Source organism: Rhagoletis zephyria, unplaced genomic scaffold, assembly GCF_001687245.7.
Source record: "Rhagoletis zephyria isolate East Lansing unplaced genomic scaffold, Rhagoletis_zephyria_1.1 Rzeph_scaffold_00003, whole genome shotgun sequence".
Taxonomy (NCBI): domain Eukaryota; kingdom Metazoa; phylum Arthropoda; class Insecta; order Diptera; family Tephritidae; genus Rhagoletis; species Rhagoletis zephyria.
Window position 1 is genome coordinate 526,548 of NW_016157087.1, and position 21,933 is coordinate 548,480.

The window sequence follows — 21,933 nt, forward strand, 5'->3', positions numbered from 1 at the left end:
CTATTTTATATATAAGATACGGTTTAAAACGTGAAGAAAAATGCTGCCATAATTTTACTGTAGATGACGATCTCTTAAAATTAATGAATTCAGGTGATATATACAATAGTGATTTATTTGATGATGAGGAATATACACTCGATATAAATTAATGGTGTTAACTAGTCTTTCGTTTCTTGCGATTTATTTAAATAAAGTAAAAATCTTCATTGGGTCTGCATTATTGCTTTCGAACAACTTGTTTACTTTTTGCACCTGAAAATTAGGCAAATAGTAAAATCGGCTAAAAACGGCTAACTTTTTTTTACAAACCGGCTAACAAATCGGCTGCCGGCTAGATCGAATTTTCTCCGGCTAGTTGCTATCATAACCGGCTAAATCTAGCCGGAAAACGGCTAAAATGGCAACGCTGCTCCTGATGTACTTTTTTGCGAGTCTTATTTTGAAAAAAAAAGTAAACAACGCTTAAGAAACTTTAGATGCACTGAAATTTGCTAATACTTTCACAAAAACCGCCGTTTTTTAACATTTTCGCTATTAATTCTTTTTATAAATCATATATTTTGCAATTTAAAACAATAAAACCACGTTTCCTGTGGAAAAATTGAATATTTATTTAAAAATTTACTATTTTACAATTTATTTTATCATCCCATTCTGCCTGTTATTAGTGTTTAGTGTTGGACAATTTTTGTGCTTAAAGTAAGCAAAATATGTCGAGCAAAAATAAAACTACTCAAAAACGCGAATATGTGGTAGATTTCAGACCTTGTGTGGTAGATGTGGTAGATGCTCCAGAAAGTGACAGATCTACCACAATGTGGTAGAAGTCCGATCATTGCTCCTGATGTACTGTTTTGCGAGTCTAATTTGTTAATTTTTTGCTCAATGAGGAGATGGAAGCGAGGAAGGTTGCCCCGTTGACCGATGTCAGACTTTCGCCGATTTTCGCTTGCGTATTCGCCTTCTCGTTCCCATCTGTTCCGTTGCGGCCTGGTACACAGCAAATAGCCACACTTCTATTGGTACAAAGTTCAACTATTTGTGTGCTTCACTGTCATATACAGACCGAGTTGTTCATCATAACTTTAATTTTAACCGACTGTCAATGAATACTTTCATACGAGCGTTGGGGGTGGTGAATTCAGTCGCCGACTCTTTTGCTTTTGCTGCAGCTGCTATCTTTTGCTATATCTAAGAAATAATGCAGCGGTCGAAGAGCCTGGATGAAAGTTGATTTCAAACTAGAGACCGATAACGCCTTTCAATTTTGTTTAGTTCTGCGCGAGAACAAAATTAGTCTGTTCCAATAGCAGTCCGGTTTACAGGATTTAGTCAGAACTTACAGGAAGTCGTTCCTATTGACATAAAACCTGTAAGTGGGAACACATTTGAGAGAGTAACTGAGCAACTGTTCCTAGTCAGAAGTTACAGGATTTAGTCCGGAGATTTTTTTCCTGTAAGTTCATGAAAAGTGTCAAACGATCAGCTGATTTACATGTGCAAACAAAAACAGAAAGCGGTGAAAGCAAAGAACCTTATATTTGTTATAAAATGGAAGTAAACAACGAAATATTTAAATATGTATAGATTTTATTAATTATTTAGTGATATTTCAGCCAAATCAGTGTAGTGCCAATGACATGTGACGTTTTTACAGGAAATAGTGCTTTTTGCGTTCCTATGCACTTCTGCATCTGTTCTCCTTTTACTCTCATTTGAGAGCCTAAAATTGTAGTTTGATAGTTCCACAGGTTTTAGTCCGAAGTTCAAAGGAACAGACTAAATGTAATGTCATGATCGTTCCCACAAAAGAGCCACTGGAACAAAAGTACTGAGGGCAGTTTGAACGGGAACAAAATGAGAACAATCGGTTTGAGAACCAACAAAATAAGAACGAAAGTATCGAGGACGTTTTCAAGGAGGATTAAATAAGAATAAAAGTCTAGGAAACATTCTGCTAGAAAACAAAACGAGAACAAAGTTTTGAGAACTTAACGTTAAGAGTGAGAGGGGCGTCTGGGTGCTGGGATCAAAAGTCATTTCAGCGAGAACCACGATTATTAATTCTAAGCCAGAAGAAAGCTGGATCATTTTAGCCTCCAGATCGTTTATAATTTGGGTGAACTGTCCATTTATGGAAAAATTTCCATTTCCTGTGCAAGAAAAGTTTGTGTCTTAAGTCTTTCGTTGAATTAATTTGCGAGCCTAAGTAATTTGTTCTTTTTTGAAACGCTAATGGTAAAATGGAGTGCAATGGGGTATAGTCGTTGCGCTGGGTATGCAGTTACAGTTGCATGGCTATACTCAATCCCGACTTTTGCGTCCTCGTTCGCGCACTCTGGGCAACGTGAGCAACCCATGTGCGAGATGCGGTAACCAATCCGAGTGGAGCCTTGGGTCACGGCAGAAAGAGAGGGAGCTTCGGTGGGGCCACTCTGACTTATTCGGTTTAAGGGCTCACTGAAGTCTGCAGCGTCTGTTCACCAGTAGGTGCGGCTGCAAGCGGGTGTCTGCTTGGAGCAAGCGGCTCGCTATATAAACGTGTATTTGGTTGCGAAACCACCCCCGTCCCAGCAATGGGTTGTGCGCTGGGCTTGGGACCCGCCACGTAAAAACCACTTCCAGTGAAGAAGCAAGGCAAAGCCTCGGATGAGACCCCCCCTTATGATGACGACCACGGCAAATGTTTAAAGGACTACGATTTGAGGGCATGCACCTGGAATGTCCGGACCCTTAATGGGGAAGGTGCCTCTGCCCGGCTGGTTGATGTCCTCGTAAGGACAAAAGCTGACATCACCGCCATCCAAGAAATGCGTTGGACGGGGCAAGGCAAACAATGTCTGGGGCCTTGCGACGTCTACTACAGCTGCCATGTAAAGGAGCGCAAATTCGGAGTTGGATTTGTGGTGGGAGAGAGACTCCGTCGCCGAGTACTGTCGTTCACCCCGGTGGACGAGCGTCTAGCCACAATCCGCATCAAAGCGAGATTCTTCAACATCTCGCTCATCTGCGCCCATGCCCCGACGGAAGAGAAGGATGAGGCATCCAAGGATCTCTTCTATGAGCGCTTGGAGCGCACGTACGAGCGCTGCCCCCGTCATGATATCAAAATCGTGCTTGGCGACTTCAATGCCAGGGTGGGCAAAGAAGGGATCTTTGGAACCACCGTCGGAAAATTCAGCCTCCACGACGAAACGTCCGACAACGGATTGAGGCTGATCGACTTCGCCGGGGCCCGAAACATGGTAGTATGCAGTACTAGGTTCAAGCATAAAAAGATCCATCAAGCTACCTGGCTGTCTCCGGATCGAAAAACGAGAAACCAAATCGATCATGTTGTGATAGACGGAAGGCACGCTTCCAGTGTTTTAGACGTACGCACACTCCGAGGCCCAAACATCGACTCGGACCACTATCTTGTTGCAGCCAAGATACGCACCCGCCTCTGTGCAGCAAAAAATGTGCGCCCAAATATGCAAGGAAAGCTTAACGTCGAAAAGCTGCAATCACAACAGACAGCCAGCGCTTTCGCTACTCGACTCTCACACCTGCTCTCAGAGAGCACTCTTCAACAAACCGACATATGCGAGCAGTGGAACCACATTTCCCGCTCATTAAGTACCGCCGCCGAAGAAGTAGTCGGATTTCAGCGAGCCCGAAAGAACAACTGGTACGATGAGGAGTGTCAGGAAGCTGCAGAGAAAAAAGATGCCGCCTACAGGGCCACGCTGCGATCGGGCGCAACGCGCGCTATGTGGGACCGCTATAGGGATCTGAAGAGGGAAGCGAGACGTATTTGCCGCAACAAGAAGAGAGAGGCCGAAATACGTGAGTGCGAAGAGCTTGAAATGCTGGCCGACAGGAAGAATGCCCGAAAATTTTACCAGAGAGTTAGGCGACTTACGGAAGGTTTAAAGACCGGGGCGCACTCCTGTAAGAACAATAATGGCGACCTAGTAACTGATGTCCAGAGCGTACTTAAATTATGGAGGGAACACTTTTCCGCCCTACTAAATGGTAGCAGCACGGAAAGTTGTGGAGAAGAAGAACCCGAGCCCGCAGTCGATGATGACGGAGTCGACGTTCCACCGCCTGACTATGACGAGGTACGTATAGCAATAACGCGGCTGAAAAACAACAAAGCCGCTGGAGCTGACAGCCTGCCAGCTGAGCTATTCAAGTACGGCGGCGAGGAGTTGATAAGGTGCATGCATCAACTCTTGTGCAGAATATGGTCAGATGAACGCATGCCCGACGACTGGAATTTAAGTGTGCTCTGCCCAATCCACAAGAAAGGTGACCCCGCCATTCGCGCCAACTACCGCGGGATCAGCCTTCTAAGCATAGGTTACAAGGTCTTATCGAGCGTATTGTGTGAAAGACTGAAGCCCACCGTCAATGAACTGATTGGGCCTTATCAGTGTGGCTTTAGACCTGGCAAATCCACCATAGACCAGGTATTCACAATACGCCAAATCTTGGAAAAGACCCGCGAGAAAAGGATCGACACTCACCACCTATTTGTCGACTTTAAAGCCGCTTTTGACAGTACTAAAAGGAGTTGCCTATACGCCGCTATGTCTGAATTTGGCATCCCCTCAAAACTCATACGGCTGTGTAAAATGACGTTGAGCAATACCACCAGCTCCGTCAGAATTGGAAAAGACCTCTCCGAGCCGTTCGCCACAAAACGGGGTTTCAGACAGGGCGACTCCCTTTCATGTGACTTCTTTAATCTGATGTTGGAGAAGATAATAAGAGCTGCAGAACTGAACCGCTCAGGAACAATTTACTACAAGAGCGTGCAATTGCTGGCTTATGCCGATGACATCGACATCATCGGTAACAAAAACCGCGAAGTCTGTTCTGCCTTTTCCAAGTTGGATAGGGAAGCAAAGCGCATGGGTCTGGTGGTAAACGAGGACAAGACGAAGTATCTCCTGTCATCAAACAAACAGTCAGCACATTCGCGCCTTGGCACCCACGTCACTGTTGACAGTTACAATTTCGAGAAAGTAGAGAATTTCGTTTACTTGGGAACCAGCATTAACACCGATAATAATGTCAGCATTGAAATCCAACGTAGAATCACTCTTGCCAACAAGTGCTACTTTGGACTGAGTAGGCAATTCAGGAGTAAAGTCCTCTCTCGACGTACGAAAACCACGCTCTATAAGTCACTCATCATGCCCGTGCTGGTATATGGCGCAGAAGCATGGACAATGACAACATCCGATGAGGCGGCTCTTGGAGTGTTTGAGAGAAAGATTTTGCGGAAGATTTACGGGCCTTTACGCGTTGGCGACGGCGAGTACCGCAGACGATGGAACGATGAGCTGTATGAGCTTTACAACGATATGGACATAGTGCAGCGAATTAAAATACAGCGGCTCCGCTGGCTTGGTCATGTCGTTCGAATGGACACCGACGCTCCAGCTCTGAAAGTATTCAACTCGGAACCCGCTGGTGGTAGCAGAGGAAGAGGGAGGCCCCCACTGCGATGGAAAGATCAGGTGGAGAAGGACTTGGCTTCACTTGGCGTTTCCAATTGGCGTCAGTTGGCACAGAGGAGAAACGACTGGCGTGCTTTGCTGAACTCGGCCAAAATCGCTTAGGCGGTTACAGCGCCAAAAAAGAAGAAGAAGAAGAAGAGTAAAATTTTGTCATCGCTTCCATTCTCCGCGAAGAGTCCATAGAAGATTTGTTCTCGCTCGTTCTCTGTCAAAAAGTTCTTAATACTTAAGTTACCAAATTGTTCTTCGAAAGACAGTTCCTTAGACTTTTCTTCCCGTTTTGTTCTTATATAATTCCACAGGGTTTTGTTCTTATATAATTCCTATTGATAACAGTCTCGACAGTTTTGTTCTCATTTCGGTTTTGGTGATATCTTTAATCTGATGTTGGAGAAGATAATAAGGGCCGGTTGCTCAAAGCCTGGTTGACACTAATCCCCGGTTAAACATCGTTATCGACGTTACCGACACCATGTTATTTGCATGGAGCCGAAAACGTCGATAACGATTTTAATCGGTGATTAGTGTCAATCGGGCTTTGAGCAACCGGCCCTAAGAGTCGCAGAACTGAACCGCGCACGCACAATACTTCACAAGAGCGTACAATTGCTGGCGTATGCCGACGATTTCGACATTATTCCTAGAAATAAGGGCCACGTCTGTTCTGCCTTCTCGGAGTTAGAAAGAGAAGCAAAGCGTATGGGTCTGATGGTGTACAAAATGACGTATTTCATATCGTCTCACGAATAATCAGAGCATAAGCGTCAATGACAATGAAAACATCTGATGATACGGCTCTTGGAGTTTTCGAGAGAAAGATTCTGCGAAAGATTTATGGGCCGTTTCTCATTGGCGACGGCAAGTACCGCAGACGATGGAACGTGAGCTTTGCAACGGCATGCATATAGTGCAGCGAACCAAAATACAACGGCTACGCCAGCTTGGCCATGTCCTACGAATGTACGGAATGGCTTCAGCTCTGAGAGTATTTAACGCGGGTCGCGATGATGGAAGATGAAGGCCCCAACTGCGATGGAAGGACCAAGTGGAGAAGGACTTGGCTTCACTTGGCGTTTCCAATTGGCGTCAGTTGGCACAGAAGAGAAACGACTGGCGTGCTTTGCTGAACTCTGCCAAAATCGCTTAGGCCGTGGTTATGCCACCAATTTTAATTGGCAATCAAAAGAAAAAAATTTTGGTAATTGGTGAGAAGTGGTTACGCTCTGTTTGCTGATTGGCGAGCACAGGGTTGCTTCTTAAGAAATGCCTTTTTCCATTTCATACAATTTCGCACACAATGGCAGCACTGAAGTAAAAATGCAACCAAAAATGCATCAAAATTGAAGTCAGAAAATGAAAATTGGTAGAACAACTTAATATTTTTTCTTTCTTTAATACTTAGTTTTTATAATAATATTTTTTTAATGTCTACTTTATAAAAATAATAAAAAAATATTTTTTACTATTCTAGTATTTAATACTAAGGGCCGGTTACTCAAAGTCTGGTTGACACTAATCTCTGGTTAAACATCGTTATCGACGTTATCGAAACCGTGCTATATGCATGGAGTCGTAGACGTCGATAACGATGTTTAACCGCAGATTAGTGTTAACCAGACATTGAGTAACCGGTCCTAATTCTTTTTCGGAAAATAGCGTATTGCCACCCTGAAAAATTGGCGTGCTGGCTGTTTGGTTCACCCAGCAAATCGTGCTGGCTGTTCGATTTCGAAAATTCTCTCACTCCGTGCTGTGCACAACAACAATTTCACGGTGATTGCCAATCGAAATTGATGGCGTAACCACGGCCTTAGGCGGTTACAGCGCCAAAAAAGAAGAAGAAGAAGAAGTTTGTGTTGCTTTCGCCCTGTTCGCGTATGCACTATCCAGTAAATCCAGTACTAATTTTACTGGTTTTTTACTGGATGTCGTTTTCGTACGCAAAAACTTGCAAGAAACTTGCAAAAGAGGGGAAATTGAGAGAGCAAAATTGACAGCTGAACTTGCAAGTTTTACTGGATTTTTACTGTAAATCACATTAACAAAATAATTCTTTGTGGTGCTTTTAGAGTTGCAATTGACAAAATAAACCTATTTAAATATATAATAAGATGGAAAATACTAGTTTTCTAAGAAAATTGCATCGGAAAATAACAAATTAATCAGCTGTTCATAAAACTAGGAACTTCTTGCTGGTTTTGCGTTTTCGTACTTTCTTGCATATTTCACTAATTGGGAGTAAATATTGGCTTACTCTCCGAAATTTTGTTACTGGGCAAGTTACTGGATATTTTTTGCTGGAGAATACAAAAACACAACTTTTGTCTAAAATACGGTGTCGTTGATTTCTTAAGTAAAAAAAAAAAAACTTTAAATATTATATATATTAAAAAATAGAAGGCTACCGTTAAGTTTGCCCCAAGTGCTTTCATTTACTTAAAACAAGCGAAAACTCAAGTGAAAATTGTGATTTTTGGTCATTTTTCTAATGGGTCCCTAGGGATCTACAGGGGGTCTAGGTAGTCGGGGTTGCATTTTTGTTAATAGCGTTTCATACCCTTTCCAAAAAGAGGGGTAGGAAGTGCCCATGAACGAAAGACACAAGATCACGTAAGAACAAGAGAGTGAAAAAAGTAAATTTTTTTTAGCGGGTTCTACGCCATCTTGTTTCACTGGAAAACGAGCGAAAAGTAAACAAAGTAAAGAAAACAACGAAAACCAAAATTAGCCAAAATTGTTGTCGCACAATTTAGGTAAAATGATGCAACAAAATGCTTTAAAATGTGTTGTCATGGTGAATTAACTCTTCTATACTTGAATAAAAGTGTAAAATAGTGGTGCTTGTGATGTAAACAAACGCTCAGCTGACGAACCCGCTTTCGCAAACTTTTTTCTCAAAACCAGTTACAAATACAACGTCGCGTTCTTACGTGATCTTGTATTTTTGGTTCATGGGAGGTGCCACGCAGCCTCCCCTTCCGCCAACCGCCCCTTTAACCAACGCCCTTATTGAAAAGTTTCCACGAAATATTTTATATAGTGTAATACTTCTTAATTTTGCCACTTGCAATTATATCGTGCAAGTTCTTGCACTGCTACGTAACACTGTACTGTTAACTTTTCGATTGATTGATATTAAAATGTGTTGGCAACTGTTACAAACATTTGATCACAATAAACGATCGTTCGATTACATAACCTAAAATTGATAACAACGTTATCACCGAAACAATTCAGTGGTTTTAGGAGAGTGAATTACTATTTAATACTTAAAAAATGAACAAATCTTTTTGGCCATTAATGAACGCTTTGAAATCACGGACTGTGGTGCCATTGAGCCGATCTCATTTCACATATTATCCTGACAAGGCTTCCAAGGAGGTTGCATCCAGTGGCAATGTCACCGAAAAAATGAATATGTTTCAAGCGATCAATAATGCTATGGACTTAGCACTTGCGCAAGATTCAAAAGCGTTACTATTCGGTGAAGATGTTGGTTTTGGTGGAGTATTTCGATGTTCAATGAATCTCCGCGATAAATATGGTAAAGAGCGCGTTTTTAATACACCACTTTGCGAGCAAGGAATAGCTGGTTTCGCCATTGGTGTTGCAAATGTAGGCGCCACAGCCATTGCCGAAATACAATTCGCTGACTACATTTTCCCAGCTTTCGACCAAATTGTTAATGAAGCTGCTAAATACCGTTACCGCAGTGGCGGTATATTTGATTGTGGCTCTTTGACCTTTCGTGTTCCATGTGGTGCGGTTGGTCACGGTGCTCTTTATCATTCTCAAAGTCCGGAGGCATACTTTGCACATACGCCCGGTTTGAAGGTAGTTATTCCTCGTGGGCCGATCAAGGCTAAAGGATTACTATTAGCTTGCATACGGGAACCTGATCCATGTATTATATTTGAACCAAAAACATTGTACCGAGCTGCCGTGGAAGAAGTGCCCACAGGCGATTACGTCTCTGAATTAGGCAAAGCAGAAGTGCTGCGCAAGGGTAAAGATGTAACTTTAATAGCATGGGGAACCCAAGTGCATGTACTACTTGAGGTAAAATTCACGATTAAAAATTGGGAGTGTCTATTTACGCGCGCCACGGTTTACCGTCGATTACGTGGATTACCGTAGATCCACGGTAAAATTACAGTAGTTCCGCGGTAAAATTACGGTAGATCAGCGGGAAAAATTACCGTAGATCCACGGTAAAATTACCGTATATCCAAGGTAAAAATTACCGTAGATCCTCGCTAAAAATTACCGAAGATCCACGATAATTTCTGAGAAAGTATATCTACCGCGAATCCGCGAAAAAAAAATTACCGTGGATTCACAGTGGTTTTCGAAGCGTGCGGAAATCTGTATTTTTTAACAGTAGATCTACGACAAAAATTAGTGTCGACCGAGGTTATCTAGTTTTCCAACGTGAATGAACAATCCTAATTTCTCGTGGTACACGTGTATTCAACATGCGTAGTATTTGATTTGCTCACAATAGATGTATGTACATTAGACTGCATCACCAAAAAAAGTTGCGGTTTTTCCGCCGGGATTACAAAATTTGTTATATTTTAAGAGGTCCACCAAAATATTTCGGATAAATATTAAGATTTAAGTGAGCTGGGCCGATTTGAAAATACCTCCAAAAACGGAGTTTTTTATGAATAAAAATAGTTTCTTATAGAACTTTTTGAAAAAAGTCCCCCTCAGATGACAAACTAGATTAAGCTTAAAAAATCTGCATAAAAATATTTAAAAATCTTTTAAACGGAATCGTAAGAATGAGATTTTTGATGCTCTTTTTTTTACTTTTTCAAAGATTGCTTTACGAAAAACTTGAATAACTGGGCCAAAAATGTTCTGATTTAGACTTATGGGATCTCAGTAGAAAGGTATTTTCACACTTGGGGTGTTCACAGTTCGTTCCAAATAGTGTCTCAAAATGTAGACGTCTACATTTTAAGACGTTTTCTAACCGTAAAATCTGTGGTGTTGTTGTTTCCCATACAAAATTGGAAAACGACGCCGTCTACATTTTGTCACACTCAAAGGTATGTTTTTTACGCGTCTACATTTTGCAACCTCGCAGCAGGGTTGCATTATGGCAATACTAATCGCATTTTTTTTTTTATTGGGCACGTTTTCTGTATTTGCATTTAATTTGAGCGCAATTTCTGATGAAAAGAAACAAATCAAGGAAAAGAAATAACAAATATTAGGAATTGGTAATAAAGTTAAATAATTACATTTTTTCAGAAACAAAATCGAAAGGCGACATATAAAAAAGCACGCAAAGAAGAAATGTCTGGCAACACCAGCAAAGTTTTGAGACGATTTTGCGACGACTGGTAGAAAGGGGTGCTCACAGTTTGATGCTAAAGATGTCTCAAAATGTAGACGTCTACATTTTCAGACACAATTTGGAACGAACTGTGAACACCCCAACTGTTTTTATTTCTGGCCAAAAAAATGTCATTCGTGTCCCATCTGTTTTCTTCGAGTACCAACAATTCTTAATTCAACTTTGAATGACGTTCGTTCCTCCTACCTTTCTCTTCCATCCTTTGAATGAGTTTATTAGCAAAGAAATAAAAAGGGTGAGAAAATACCTTTCCAATGACACCTCTCAAGTCTAAATCCGAAGAGTTTAGGTTCAGTTATTCAAGTTTTTCTTATACCAATCTTTGAAAAAAGTTAAAAATCAGCATCAAAAATCTCATCATTACGATTCCGTTCAACATTTTTTTTAATTTTTTAAATATTTTTATGCAAATATTTTGAGCTTAAACCGTTTTGTCATTTGAGGGGATTTTTTCAAAAAATATCTTTAAGAAACTATTTTTATTAATAAAAAACTCCATTTTTGGAGGTATTTTCAAATCGGTCCAGCTCACTTAAATCTTAATATTTTTCCGAAATATTTTGGTGGTCGTCTTAAAATAAAATAGATTTTATAATTCCAAAAATAAAATAGTACCGATTTTTTTTGTATGGGGAGCGATGCAGTCTAATGTACATACCTAAATTACTGCCATTCAGTCAAAAATCAATTCGTTAATTATTTGATGTACAAAGTATAATGTTCCATAACGCCGAACTACAAAACAGTGACAGTGTATACCTTTGCAAAACGCATCCGAAAAGATATCGTAACGCATCGCTAGAAAAATCAGCGCATCAGAAACAAAGTTGATGCTTCCTTTGTTTTTGGTTGCCATTGGTGTTTTAAAAATGGAATATTCAGAAAAATCGTTCATTGTTATATTGCATATTTAAAACATGCAATGTATGTGGTTGCAATGTTTCGCAACTTTTCACAGCAACACAACAGTTTGAATACCGCAGTATGACAGTATCCTATGCCCTGAACGGCATGCACAGGGGGTCAGTCTCGGGTTATGTAGACTCTAGACCTGTGAATGCCGTTCTAGGCACACCACCACCGGACAGAGACGAGACGGAGCTTCATCTGCCTCGGGAGACACGAACAACGTTAGCCCAACTTCGCTCTGGCTACTGCAGCGGGTTAAACTCCTACCTAAGTAGATTGAATGAGGATGTGCCAAATGAGTGCCCGGCATGCGGAGAGACCCCACATGACTCGAAACATCTCTTCGCATGCCCGGAAAACCCGACAACCCTAACGGCTTTGTCCTTGTGGACCGACCCGATAGAGGCTGCACGCTTCCTAGGGCTGCCGTTAGTGGAACTTGACGACAACGACTGAGATATCAACCGATCTGGGCGGGGTTGTTGTAGCCGCTACAACATTTGATACGATTTGGAAGTCAGCCTATCTTTTACCGTACATCTAAATTAAAAAGGTGGTTCTTCGCGCACTTCGGAAATCAAACATCTTCTTCGGCAAGCAAACATCTTCAGAAATTGCCGAGGATCCACAGTAAGTTTTTACCGTGGTTATACGGTAATTGTTTACCGTGGATACACTGTGATTTTAACCGTGGATACACGGTAATTTTTATCTTAAAAATTAGGCAGTGTCGACACACACGTGCGATGGCAAATTTTACCGTATATAATTTTTACGTGTATTATGTGTTGCCGGAGAAGTGGGGCAGAACTTCTTTCTGCGTAGGCGGCCCTCGGCCGCACTTAGGGATTATAACCCTTACCACTCAGAATTCTCCTTTCCGTTTTGCCGGAGAAGTGGGACAGAACTTCTTTCGGCGTAATTTTTACCGTGAATCTACGGTAAAAGTTACCGTGGCGCGCATAAGTAGACACTCCCTAAAAATTAATTTAAATTAATTTTCTTGTATGGTTTCTTAAGGTAGCAGAAATAGCCAACAAAGAATTTCAGATTGACTGCGAAGTCATTGATTTAGTCTCTATATTGCCATGGGATCGTGACGCAGTGTATAAGGTAAGCAGATTTATGGAAAAAAATTATAAATATTGTGTCCACCAAATGATTGAACTTCGCTCTTCAGTCGGTCAAAAAAACAGGTAGAGTTATTGTTGCGCATGAAGCACCACTTACTCAAGGTTTTGGAGCTGAGCTGGCTGCATCTATACAAGAGAATTGTTTTCTGCGCCTGGAAGCACCAGTAAAACGCGTTACTGGTTGGGACACACCGTTTCCGCATGTTTTTGAACCATTTTACTTGCCTGACAAATATCGATGTCTAGCAGCCATAAAAGAATTGGTGAATTATTAAAACTCAGAAGCCGTAAATTCAACGATATTTATTAAAGATGCTTAAATTTTGGAAACGGATGCATTTACCTATGTATATTTTTGTATTTATACGAATGGGATTTTCTACTTTTTATTGTAAACATGTGCAATTATTATACATATTAGTTTAAGATTAAAAACAAGGCAATTAACAACTGCAACTACATACCTATCACATCGGTTGATTATGGATGGCAACGCAACCTAAGTTGGGCAACGCCACTGAAATGGAAATTTTTATTATGAATGGCAGCTATAGTTAAGTACTATATAGTTGAAGGTAGTAATATTTTGAAGAACTAGCAACTAACACTTGAGTCTAAATAAGCTGAAGAAACAGTTTAAAAAAGAAATTAGTTATCTCAATCAAAATTACCATGGCAACCACAAAAATGTAGTTACCAATATAGCAACTCAGTTGCCAGTTGCCATTTTTAATACCATTTCAGCCACTGACCACCCAACTGAAGTTCGGTTGCCATCCGTAACAATTGGACTTTAATCAGAACACCTGCATGCAATTTATTCATACATACATAGCTTAAGAATGGGCTAAATACAAAGATTAAGCAATCACAAACCAATTTTTTTACAAAAAAAAAAAATACGCCTTAAAAACGTTCCCTGCCTTTTAGCACATAAAAAGCGCAAGTTTTTGCTTTTTAGAACTCGTGGCCCATCATCAGACAATGTTTAGTCGTAACTTCAAAACTTCGAATTTTCGTTGCCTCAGTAAATAAATCATAAATGTTACTTTGCTTTGAAGATTCTATTGAACCATATGTACTTCAGAAAGCTTTAAGCAAATTATGGCAAGGGTCGAACATATTTATTTTGGTTATTTAGATTTTTTCGGTCATATTTAAACGTTATTTTTTTATTTTAAATTTTTCGTTAAAAAATAAACCTTATTTTGGATTTTTATTTATTCCATCATTTTTGACCATCAGTATTGATATTAAATTTTATACATATTTTTGCTTTCATATGAGCGCGTTGAATCTTGTATGATCTAAAAAAATCTGAAAATAATTAAATATGTTCGATAAAAACAAATATCTAAAATTAACGATTATTCTCGGTCGAAAAAATAGAAGTAGAATTTTAAGGGTCAAATAATTTGTATTATAAATATCTTGACCGTTATGGTCCTGGATTGTGTAAAATTCTGACCGTAATTTATTCATTTGTGTCGAAGTGCTCCTTTTAAATATATTCCTATTTGCCAAGTTCTGATATAATTTATAAAGTTCGACTAAACATTTTTATTAACGTATTATTTTTTCATCAGTGAGAATTAATAAAAATAGATATGCACTTAACAAAGATCGTTGTTATTTTCTCGAAACTTTTTTAAGCGTTCGGTGATGCAACGAAGACAATCGATATGTTCGAAGACTGAATGGATGTGTTGACGCAATTTTGTGAAAAAGTCTTATAAAGTCTTCCTTTGGCCATACGTACTCTTGAGAAAGTGTTGGGCAGAACTCACTAATATTTACTCTACGATATTTCAAAAATCAGATCCAGAATAAATCCGTGTAACCATTATGTTACACATATATGTAGTTAGTTTCAACAAGTTTTTGGCTTCATTATTATAAGATGTCATTCGTTATCCTCGCTCGTTAATTATTTATTTATCACGTCTGTTTTTACTACAAATATAATAATAATAATAAATAAAGTATATGATTGACTACAAAATAAAGTCAGATGAAATGTGTTTCCGAAAAATTATAAATTTAAAAAGAGTTCAATGTGGCTGATTAACAAATTAGTTTCTTATATGTGTACGTTTTGCGTTAATATCTATATTAGTTTTACTTGATTACAAAATTACTTTTTTGCAAGCGCCATGCCGAGGCCTAAAATACCGCCCAACACAAGCACAGCTCCGCCTGCCACTGCCAGACCCTTCTTTAAATCTTTGTCATATCGCGTTTGAATATACTCCTGCAAAAACAATAGAAAATTAAGTTTGTTTTGTAAATTGGGATTCAAGATCTTTCCCAAGATTTGCAAATGTTTTTTTTTTATAATTTCATAACTTAATAGATTTATAGTAAAATATTCGTTATAGTCTCTAATTTATATTGAATTTTTCATGAAATACATACCTCTAAAGACCGTACTTGTGGATTATCTTCTATTTCCAAGAAAACTTTACAATAATTCAAGGCAAGAGAATAGTTTTTCATGCGTGCTTCCCCTAATGCCAAATAATAAAGGTAATCTCGTCTTCCGTCGTGATGTTGTTCCATTAATTCCTCCAGTAATTCTATACCCTAAACCAGATCAGAGTATATACATACATTTGCAAAAAATGCAATAACATTCTACGCATAAATAATTGATGATTCATTAGTACTGCCATGACGCAAAATGTTTTGCATTTTCGACATGGTGAATACAAGTACAAATACCTTAGCGATGTCCTGCTTGTGAGCGCATCTGACCAGGCAAAATGCATATCCGAACTTAGCTTCTATACTTGCACGCCCATCCAATTCGAGTTCCCGAAGATATCTTTGCTCATTGCGCTGCAAAATATTAAAAGTTGTATTTCCTAATAATTGATTTGCTTATCATGGCATACATCAAAATCCTCCTGCGCTACCACCGTCTCCATCATTTCCTCCATGATTTTGAGTTCTTCCTTTTCCAGCTCCACTTTGAATTTTTTAACAAACGCTACAAAGGCAACAGATCTGACAATAATTTAGCAATACGAATTAAAATCAGAACTAAAACAGATAAGACAACTCGACACTTTGCAAAACAAGAGATGGAAAAAACTGTTATCGATTAATTTAGTTTAAATTTGATATCGGAAAATGCACGGTCGACCAGTTAAGAGCGAAATACATGTATTGTTGTGCACAACACAAGCGCCTTGACAAACTAAAACAATGTTCACATTACATTACATTACTTAGGGCCGGTTGTTCAATGTCTGGTTATCACTACTTGCCGGTTAAACATCATTATCGACGTTTTTGACACCATGCTTATAACATGTGATCTATAAAGCAGTCGTTGTATTTAACCGGAGCTTCTACCTCTGATTTGTGCAAATCAGACATTGCACAACCGGCCCTTAGTCTCGTTTAAAATACCTCACTAAAATAAGTGCGTTCATACACGCGTTTCTTTATTTGCCTTGACAGCTTTGTAGCAACCCTATGTTATTGTTTATTTAACGAAAAGAGATCGCGAATATGAGCAATTGCGTATATTTTTATATTCTGAGTTGATTGTGGTAATTTTTTAGATTTTAGATGAGTGATCAAAAGAGAAAGCTTCTGGAAAGCTGGAAATATTTTACAAACTACCACGCGCGATTATTAAAAACAAAAATGTCCAATCACAATGACTTATCAGTTGTGGGACAATACTTTTTTCGATTATTATCGATAAAATTAGAGCCGACACTGATGTGTTCGTGATTTGGTTCTTGGTTTAACATAAACTACGTACTTTCATCTTAATTTACTGAGGGCCGGTTACTCAATGTCTGGTTAACACTAATCTGCGGTTAAACATCGTTACCGACGTCTTCGCCACAATGCATACAAGATGGAGTCGGTACCGTCGATAACTATGTTTAACCGCAGATTAGTGTTAACCAGACATTGAGTAACCGGCCCTGAGAGACTTTACAAGGCGAAATTACTTAGGGCCGGTTACTCAATGTCTTGTTAACACTAATGTCCGGTTAAACATTGTTATCGACGTATTCGACTCCATTCATATAACAGGGAGTCGGTAACGTCGATAAAGATGTTTAACCAGAGATTAGTGTTAACCAGACATTGAGTAACCGGCCCTTAGTTTGTACTTAATTTATGCGTAAATTAAGATTGACCTCTAAATTACGCCAATGGGAACATAGTTTAAAGCCGATGCCAAATAAAACTTTGTGGCCTTGCGTGACATTTGTAATTTTCTGCCGTCCCTAAATAAAAACAATTGTCAAAAATCATCATGCCCATAAAATTTGTATGGACCATCCCACAATAACGCGGCGCTAGCGCCGAGCAAATGAAATTTTCATTTTTGACGGGGCGTAACGTGTTGAATTTGGATACAGAAGACGGAAAGAAAGAAAAAGGAAAAAAAGGTGAAAGACGAAACGAGAATAAAAACGGGACAGTCACCGACTATCATTCAAAGCGAACAGACGTCTTTTCTCTCGCAGTGATTGGTTGTGCTTACTTGTGTGTTAACATTCCGTTAATCGCGTAATCTACTTTGTGCTAATATTTGTTTTTCTTCGACTAATTAATATTGTGCCAAACCACGTGATAGATACCAAACTACCTACATTTTAGTTCTGTTATCATGGCCTCGGGGCCCCCGGATAGGTCGCCAAATAGATTCTCTGCTTTAGCAGATTTTCTAGACATCCCAACCAAAAAGAAAAGAAAACCTAACTCAAATACCGACATTTTCCCAAAACTTACTCTAAAGCGTAATGCCACACCTAATCCTAAATTTATATTAATTTCTTCACCAGACAACAACGTGTCACTTTCTAAACTCAGTCCATTTGCTATCAAAAAATGCATTGAAGCCGTTTCAACTGAAGTCGACTCCATATCCCAACTCCGCGACGGCAATCTTCTTGTGCTAACGCGCAACCCGCAAGTCGCAGAGAAATTCTTGAAAATAAAAACCTTTTCTAACCTATGTCTAGTAAACGTCAAACTTCATGATACCTTAAACTCCGTAAAAGGTGTTATTTATGCCCCTTGCTTAAAGCACGTGGACGAAGAGGAAATAATCAATGAAATGAAAGACCAACACGTCACAGGCGTCTACAAATTTTCTAAGATAATAAAAGGCGAACGAACAATTACTGGCCAAATGGTCCTTACTTTCGATCTATACCGTCTCCCTGAGACAGTCGACGTTGCTTGGTATAAGGTTAAGGTGCAACCCTACATCCCCAGCCCAATGAGATGTAAAAGATGCCAAAAATTGGGGCATACCATCAAACGTTGTGAACGCAACCCGATGTGCTTCATCTGCAACCTTCCTCCACACGACCCAGAAGATTGCACTAGAATCCAATGCGCTAACTGTGAGGAAGAACATCCTTCCTCTGATAAGAACTGCAGTAAGTTTAAAGAGGCCAAAGAAATTCTGAAAATCCAAACCTTGGAAAAATGCAGTGTGGGCGAAGCCCGACGAAAATACAAAAGCACTGTAAGCCTCCCCCCACTTCGCGGCACTTATTCAGACATAGTCAGGGAAAATGAAACTAACCCTTCTTCAAATGCAGTATCGAAAGATACCGCCACAACATCACCACAAAACCAAAATTCCAATAATCTAGAGTCATCCATCATAACAGAAGCAACCGCATTAGTTGCACCTCAAAACCAACAAAAAGAACAACCACCTAAAGAACAACCACTTAAACAACAACAACCAACAACCTCAAACAACGCCAACTTTAGCCTGGCATCAGAAAATCCAAATCCAGTTGCGCTACCTAGCTCAACTAGTCAAACCAACCAAACAACAATGTCACCAATATCTCTTTTTACCCAAAACCTCCTAAAAAACAATGATTATTTTATAAAAAGCGTCGAAAATCTCGACAATCCTACAAATCTCTCTGCAGACGACCTTCAGCATTAATATTTATATTCTCTCCTTGTAAAGTCACCTTTCAAACGTGGAGAATCTCTCTTTTTTCATCATGAACCTGAATATTCTACAATGGAATATGAAAGGTTATTACAATAACTTCTCAGAATTACAAATTCTGATCAAGCAACACAACCCAAGTATAATCTCAATACAAGAAACACACTGTAGCTTCAACTCTACACCAACTTTTCCAAACAATTACACTAACTACTTTACAAACACTACAACTAACACAACATCCAAGCAGGGTGTTGGTATGATGATAAAAAACCACATTCCACATAAAAGGATTAACATCAACTCTCCTCTTCAGGTTGTTATAATAGAAGTTGAATTAAACATCAAATTCACGGTAGCGTCCCTATATCTACCGCCTAGTCAGCAATTTAGTAGTAGGGATCTTACAGATATTTTCTGCGCAATAAACACTCCGCTAATAGTACTTGGCGACTTCAATGGATGGAGCCATTTATGGGGATCAAGCACCACCAACCACCGCGGACTCACTATTGAAAATGCTTTAAGACTGTCTGACCTATGCGTCTTGAATGATGGTAGGCCGACTCATTTTTCCACCCATTCCACCTTCTCCCACGTTGACATCTCCCTATGCTCACCTTCCTTATTTCCTTTAATAACATGGCAAATTCTCGATGACCTCCACCATAGTGACCACTTTCCCATAATTTTGAAGTTTACACATAATCCTAACACCCCTCAACGAACAAAGGTTCCTCCAAAATTCCTATTGGACTTCGCCGACTGGCCAAAATATTCCAATCATGTCGACATTGAGCTTGAACAAAGGGCAAAATCGAGATCTCCAAACGTAGAGGCTGCAAACATATCCAAAGCAATCCGCTCCGCCGCCAACCTTCATATTCCACAAGCGTCTAATTCTCCTAGAACCCATGTTCCATGGTGGAATAAAGACCTTTCTATCCTCAGGACAGAAAAGATGAAAGCCTGGTACAAGTTCAAAAACAACCAAACTTCCGAAAACCTTATAAACTTCAAAAAGCTGAACGCAAAGTTCAGAAAAGAAATGAAAACCCAAAAAAGAGCTAGCTTCCAAAAGTTCACAGAATCCATATCCCCCTCCTCATCCGTCCCTGAAATATGGAACAAAATAAATAGGCTCTGCCACCGAAGCCCACACAACCCCATCGTCGCCATAAAAACCAACAACACCACTTCCTCAGACCCTACTGTGATTGCCAACCAGTTTGGATCAGTATGGTCCACCTATTCATCTGACAGCAATTTTCCTAATAATTTTACAATAGAAAAAGACATGGTCTTAAATCAGATATCCCCACTTAATGAAGTACATCCATCAGCAGCCCTTATCGAAAAACAAATCTGTGAAATCGAATTATCTATGTGCACTGCCAAAGCAAAAGGAAAAACACCCGGCTTCGACCGTATTTCCTACAAGATGATTAACGAGCTATCCGCAATAGGGAAATCTCGACTTTTACACCTATATAACAGTATATTTGAAACGGGCATTATTCCACAGAATTGGAAAATAGCAACCATAATACCTATCCGTAAGCCGAATAAAAACCCCCTCACTACCGATGGATACCGTCCGATATCACTACTTTCTTGTTTATCAAAAACACTTGAGCGGATAATAGCGAACCGAATTGCGTGGCTTATCGAGACACAGCAACTAATAAACCCCAACCAGGTTGCTTTCAGAGCAAATAGAGGCTGCACTGACGCACTACTCCACGTAGACTTCTATGTCACAAAAGCTCTTTCAGCTAGCAACCACGTCTCCATTCTGTCACTGGATTTCGAAAAAGCATTTGACCGAATCGGGTCACACATAATTCTTCGGCGGCTTCATTCTTGGGGAGTTGGCCCCAAAATCTTCAAGTTCATAAAATCCTTTTTAAGCAATAGAAAATTCCGGGTAAGGATCCAAAATGTATTTTCCAACATATATCCCTTAAGCAATGGAATCCCACAGGGCTCTCCGCTTTCAGTCATTCTCTTTAATATTGCCTTTAACGAAATCAGCGACATTATAAAATCCTACAATCGAGTCGATCACTGCCTGTATGCTGACGACGTCTATATTCTCTGTAAAAGTAACGACAATGAAGAAACCAATTTAATTTTCAAAAATATAGTAAAAGATATACTGGAATGGTCTGACCAGTCCGGAGCCAGGATATCATTAGAAAAAAAAAAAAATTTTCACATTTGTAGAAAACGTTCATGCGACTTTTTCAACCGTAGATTATCTATAAATAATGTCGAAATTGAAAATGTAAAAAAACTAAAGATTTTAGGCATTATATTCTCTCATAATTATAAATGGAACGAACACTGCTTGTATCTAAAGAAATCATTAGCTGCCAGAATAAATATAATTACTTACCTTGCAAGCAAAGCATGTCATGTACATATCAACACATTAATATATTTAACTAAAACCTTAGTGTTAAGCAAAATAGATTACGGGCTCTTTCTTTTCGGAAGCTCCCCAAAGTCAACTCTAAACATCTTAAAAGCATTGTACCACCAAGCAGCGAGAGCGAGTACCTTTGCGTTTCGCACAACTCCCATCCATAATCTTTTGGCAGAGGCTGGATTACCGACGATCGAAGAAAGGGCATATCAAATCAAAACAAGACTGGTATCTAAACTTGCCTTCTCGTGCAACTCGGTCATCAACGAAGACATAAGTAACATAAATAACATCAACAGAAACAAACGCCATCATTCGGTTATGCATACGATCTTTGAGACTACACAGAACATGGAACTTCCATATTCATCTGAATCTTACCAGACAAAAAACCCCCCCTGGGAAATCAAAAAAGTCTCGTGTGACCTCTCGCTAACCAGATATACTAAAAGTGACACACCAAGAGATGTATACGCTTCTATCTTTCAGGAACGCACGGATGGATCTAAAACCGATTACGGCCCAGCTAGTTTCGCAGTAGTCAATAAATTGGGCAAAACTCTGAGAGTCCAAACGTTACCCGATCTAGCATCTGTCTTTACAGCGGAAGCGGTCGCAATTCGCAC

The 21,933-nt window shown here is 39.6% G+C and overlaps 2 protein-coding genes across 2 annotated transcripts; one reads left to right on the forward strand and one right to left on the reverse strand.

Moving 5' to 3' along the window:
• The first annotated feature begins 8,509 nt into the window (after positions 1–8,509).
• On the forward strand, positions 8,510–13,385 carry BckdhB (Branched chain keto acid dehydrogenase E1 subunit beta). The gene is made up of 3 exons (XM_017623987.1): positions 8,510–9,575; positions 12,814–12,906; positions 12,974–13,385. The coding sequence occupies exons 1-3, from the start codon at positions 8,793–8,795 to the stop codon at positions 13,199–13,201; spliced, it is 1,104 nt and encodes a 367-aa protein (XP_017479476.1). The 5' UTR covers positions 8,510–8,792; the 3' UTR covers positions 13,202–13,385.
• On the reverse strand, positions 13,215–16,028 carry LOC108369075 (mitochondrial fission 1 protein-like). The gene is made up of 5 exons (XM_017624098.1): positions 15,821–16,028; positions 15,648–15,764; positions 15,342–15,509; positions 15,065–15,177; positions 13,215–14,879 (listed from the first exon to the last, which is right to left on the reverse strand). The coding sequence occupies exons 1-5, from the start codon at positions 15,863–15,865 to the stop codon at positions 14,858–14,860; spliced, it is 465 nt and encodes a 154-aa protein (XP_017479587.1). The 5' UTR covers positions 15,866–16,028; the 3' UTR covers positions 13,215–14,857.
• Between the last annotated feature and the right edge of the window lie 5,905 nt (positions 16,029–21,933).